The 5,000-nt window shown below is 47.9% G+C and overlaps 1 protein-coding gene across 1 annotated transcript in view; it reads left to right on the top strand.

Moving 5' to 3' along the window:
• The window catches only part of LOC143114935 (sterile alpha motif domain-containing protein 10-like), a 57,508-nt gene that overhangs the window by 48,104 nt on the left and 4,404 nt on the right, over nucleotides 1–5,000 (top strand). The window contains exon 4 of the mRNA XM_076276775.1: nucleotides 530–670. Coding sequence (XP_076132890.1) covers nucleotides 530–670 — 141 coding nt within the window. The remainder of the gene's footprint in view (nucleotides 1–529; nucleotides 671–5,000) is intronic.

The following is a 5,000-nucleotide window of genomic DNA, read 5'->3' on the forward strand; positions in this document are numbered from 1 at the left end:
ACCCCCCCGGTCTACCCCATATCTACCCCCCCGGTCTACCCCATATCTACCCCCCCGGTCTACCCCATATCTACCCCCCCGGTCTACCCCATATCTACCCCCCGGTCTACCCCATATCTACCCCCCGGTCTACCCTATATCAACCCCATATCTACCCCCCGCTCTACCCCATATCTACCCCCCGCTTTACCCCATATCTACCCCCTGCTACACCCCATATTTACCCCATACCTACCCCCCTTTCTACCCCATATCTACCTCCCCCCCTCCACCCCATGTCTACCCCCCGCTCTACCCCATATCTACCCCCCTGCTCCACCCCATATTAAGCCCATATCTACCCCCACTCTACCCCATATCTACCCCCCGCTCTACCCCATTTGTAGCCCCATATCTACCCAATCCCCTTCCCAGGTTGCACACAATCTGTCTACCATTATCCATATATTCCCATATTTAATCCTGACAATCATTGACCTCTGTATTTTACAACATGTTTCTGTCTGTGTGTTCTCTTCTGACCCCCCAGGTCGGGCACTGCTGCGTCTGAACGGGGAGAAGCTGGAGCGCATGGGCATCGTGCAGGAGACGCTCAGGCAGGAGGTGCTGCAGCAGGTCCTCCAGCTGCAGGTGCAGGAGGAGGTGCGCAACCTGCAGCTGCTCAGCAGAGGTGAGCAAGGGGGGCTCAAAAGCTGCTCAGGAAGAGGAGGAGGTCAGGAGGATGGTCAAACGTCAGAGTGACAAACAGCAGTGGTGATGGGATGCGGTGGGGGGAAATGTCCAAGTCAAAAACTGCACCAGTCAGAGGTGAAGAGGAGGGTTGAAGGTGAGAGTTTAAATCTGGGTGGTCAGCTGGGTGGTCAGTGGTAAAAATATTGCAGCTCTGCAAAGGTGATGAAATGGGGCCAGTCAGAGGTCCTTCAGAATGAGCAAACAAACCCAGTGGACATGTGGAGTGTGAAGGCAGGCAGAGGTCAGTAAGAGGCCAGGAGTAAGACACAGCTCGCGGAGGTGAGAAAATGCTGCAGGGGGGGGTTGTTGAGGTGGGAGAGGTTGGAGAGGTCTCGCATAGTAAGAATGATGATCAGGATAATTGGAATATTATATAGCACTTTCCAAGCAAATTGGAGCAGTTTGCCCTCCAGGAATAGGTGATGACAATAATGAATTCTAGCAACAGACGAGATGACTTCAGACAAAGTGGTAATGAGAATTTGAACCAGCGCAAAAAGCACAAGGTAAAAAGACTTTTAAAGAAATGTGAAGGAGTGTCAGTCAAGCATGCCAAGGGTATTTGGAAGATGTTCTTGGGGGGAGGGCAGGTGAAGAAAAGGAGGTGTGTGTGTGTGTGTGTGTGTTTGTGTGCGTGTGTGCGTGTGTGCGTGTACTGTATGTGTGTGTTCAGGTTCTCACACTTTGCATTAACTTAGTGAACCTTTACAAGTTGGTGGTCAGGTCATATATCACCTCGTAAACAGATCGTTTTAGAGAACAGGGAAGTAAAAAGGAAACTATTTCTTTACCTCAAACCCATGGTCAGTGTTTTAGAGGCTTATTTTTCTCAGCCAGACTTCACTCCGAGGTGAGCTATTATTGGCTAAAGCTCTGCCTTCCGCTAAACAGAACCATGACAGCATCGACTGACACCCGCAGCACCTCTGCGAAACTTTTGACGGATTCGCAACTGTTAGCTCAGCGTCTCGAGCCGTGCTCCTGAGGTCTCCCCCAGCTCAGCGTCTCGAGCCATGCTCCTGAGGTCTCCCCAGCTCAGCGTCTCGAGCCGTGCTCCTGAGGTCTCCCCAGCTCAGCGCAGCGCTGGCCTAACCAGGGCCCGTCCTTGTGCTCATGTCAAAGCACTGTGTGCATCCAACACCAGGTTGAAGAGAGAGAGAGAGAGAGAGAGAGAGAGAGAGAGAGAGAGAGAGAGAGAGAGAAGGGGGAAGGCATAAAGAGAGAGCATGTAAGTGCTTTGTCAGGGAATTCTATTAATAACGTAAGGGGCAAATTTAATTTAACAGTTCAACAAGCCTTGACTTTTCTTGTGCCGTCGAAGTGGCTAATTGAGTTGCCCGGTGGAACACCTGAGAGAGAGAGGGGGAAAGTCTGGGAGCAGTGTATGTGTGTGGGGGGGTAGGTCGAGGCCAGGACAAATGTGTGTGTGTGTGTGTGTGTGTGTGTGTGTGTGTGTGTGTGTGTGTGTGTGTGTGTGTGTTAGTAGCGGGGTGTGGGAGTTGGTGAGGCTGAGTCTGTGAGGGCGTCCGTGGCTGCGGAGGGTCAGATAAAACTGCTGTCAGAGCAGATTAGACGGGTGCTGATAGTCACCATCACCTGTCAGGAGGCATTTGTCTCGCTCCTCCACTTCCCTCTCGTCGGTGGCTTGGAGACTCCTCTCTCTCTCTCTCCCTCTCTCTCTGTCTCTTTTCTTTTTCTTTTTCTTTTTTGCGCCAGTGTCTGAGGGATGGAGGGAGAGAATGAGAGAGGGAAAAATGGGAGGATGGGAAAAATAGAGAAATAGACAGACGAAGAGAGAGCAGGAAGTGAGAGAAAGAGAGACATAGACAGAGACAGACAGAGAGAGAGGAAGGGGAGGAAGAGAGAGAAAGAGACAGACAGGGAGATGGGGGTGGGGGGTGTCGGTGTCAGGTTTGGTATTTAAAGGGGAACACAGTCGGCGCAGGGCTGACATAACTGATTCGGCTGCCATGAATGGGATTGATGAAATATTGATTGTGCTGTAACTGGAAGTGTGACTGAGCTTCAGTGCATTGATGGAGGCCCTCCTCATTTCCCAAGGACCCTCGCTGTGTCTCACCCCTCAGCCTTTCATTTTTCTCTCTCTCCCTCACTCCCTCTCTTTTTATACCTCTCTCTTCTTATCTCTGTCTATTGTTATATCACTCTCCCTCTGTCTAACTCTGTGTTTTTTCTTTACCACTCGCTCTCTCTTTTTTTTTTCTCTCTCTTCGTCTTTACCTTCCTGCACACTCCCTTACTTCTCCGTATTCCCTCACTCTTTCACACTCAGCTCCCCTCTCCGTTGGCACCTCCGCTGTGCCAGGGCTGTGCTGAGAGGCTATGAGAAAGAGTGTAGAGATATTTCTGGAAGTTTCCGTGAGCGTGCAGCTGGGGCCAGATGGTGGGAGCGTCATCACCAGGGGCGATGGGGAGAGGGGGTGTGTGTGTGCGGTGGGGGGGGCAGGGGGGGTAGGAACCACCATCAGGACTGAGCATTTGGTACCATAACATCCCTCCTCAGTGATCTCTAAAATCTCTAAAATCTGGCCCCCCAAAACACAGCTACCCTCTTAGCTTCCGCTCTGCTAGCCTAGCCTTCTCAGCATGATGTAAGAACTAGCAAGCTGTCATGGTTCGAATTACGGGGGGTATTGGGGGGGTCCGACCCCCCTAGATGAGACTTGGACCCCCCCAAAAGGGATGAAAATAATAGTTTGGGGGGTACTGAAAAAATGTAATAAAATTTAATGTTATCCTATATTGCATGTAATTAAATGCAGTATTACCATCACATACCAAGAATTCAGGATATAATCTAATTAAATACGATTTTCAAACCCTCACCCCTATTGGGCTGTACCATTTCTCTGGTTCAGACTGTATTGTTTGCTATGATATAATACTGACGAATTAAAACAAATGCACAGTGTAGTAGGCTGCACAAGCCTAAAAACGAATGGGTTAACAAGCGGTGGCCAACTGGCCATACATTTGTCTAATATTTCACTGCCTTTGTAACATAGTGATATTAGCCAACCTTAGAAAAACATTGAGTAGCAAGATCGCTATGGTTTAACCGTAGGTCTCCCTTCCACTCAGCGGCCACGACCATCGCTGCTGCTTAGCTTAAAAATCAGGCCTACAATCACACGCCATAGGAGGAGTTCCATAGATATACTGACACGAGGAGAGGTTTAATGAGGCGATTTATCATTTTGTGCAATTTCATTCTTAATGTCTTAACAAGAGGGAATTTGCACTAATATTCAGGGAATTTCGCATGTACTGTAGATTAGTGGTTCTCAACCTTTGCCCAACCTTTGCAAATGCCCATACATCCATAATTGCAACGTTACCTGCAGTTTGTTTGAAACGCTACTTGAACATATAGCCTAATAATCAATTGGACGTGAAATGTCTTTCCTCGTTGCCATTATTAGAGATCAGCCTTTCTTAAAAGAGTATTGCTGCACAAACGTTTTGTGATAACACCAGGCGCACAATGCACTAGGCTACATGATATGAAATGCCTAGGCTAAACAACGTGAAGATATTTGTTTCCCAACCATGAACAAGTCATTTTTTATGTGCATGTTTTGCAGGCTTAGGCTATCCAAAAAAAAAAAACGAATCAAATGAACCAAAGGCTGGCCTTGTTTTAGGCTAGGTGAACTTGGCTATTAAATGGGAGACTTTCTGTTGTAAACAATTCTGGGTCTTAAATTTAAGTTGTATGTTTGCCATTTCCGTGCTATTGCTCTGTATGCATTTCCATGTTTGCATTGCACTGCTATACCAAAAAATATTTGACTGTGGCGCGCAATTTTACGCACGGGGCGCATCTTGAAACAGTGTTTACCCTATTTCAACCCTTCCCATAATGTGTAAGGTAAATTGTGCTTGCTAGTATGATTAGTTTCTTTTGACTTGTCGGCCAGCCAGCCAGCCATGGTCATATGACCTATATTTCGAAGGAAAATTGACTGTGAACCACAAGTGTGAAATCATGTGTGTAAGCCTAGATAAAATGGAGAGTGACGTCACCAGTTGAAATAGCGGTACCCCCGAAGCTCACGGTATAATTCGAACACTGCAAGCTGTGATCTCGTCTCAGACTGTGCAAAGTGTGAAAGGTATCTGATTACCCCAAAGGTATCTGAAACTTCACCGATTAATGTGATCCTGTGTCTGGGTTCTTCGCAGCAGTTATGGCCTCTCGATGAAATAAGTGCTCTGGGATGCTTTAGCTGTCACCACAATCTGAA

The sequence above is a fragment of the Alosa pseudoharengus genome, unplaced genomic scaffold (genome assembly GCF_046254945.1).
Source record: "Alosa pseudoharengus isolate Yale_2024_CS ecotype anadromous, Long Island Sound unplaced genomic scaffold, YU_APseudo_1.1 YU_APseudo_1.1_scf_9, whole genome shotgun sequence".
Classification (NCBI taxonomy): domain Eukaryota; kingdom Metazoa; phylum Chordata; class Actinopteri; order Clupeiformes; family Clupeidae; genus Alosa; species Alosa pseudoharengus.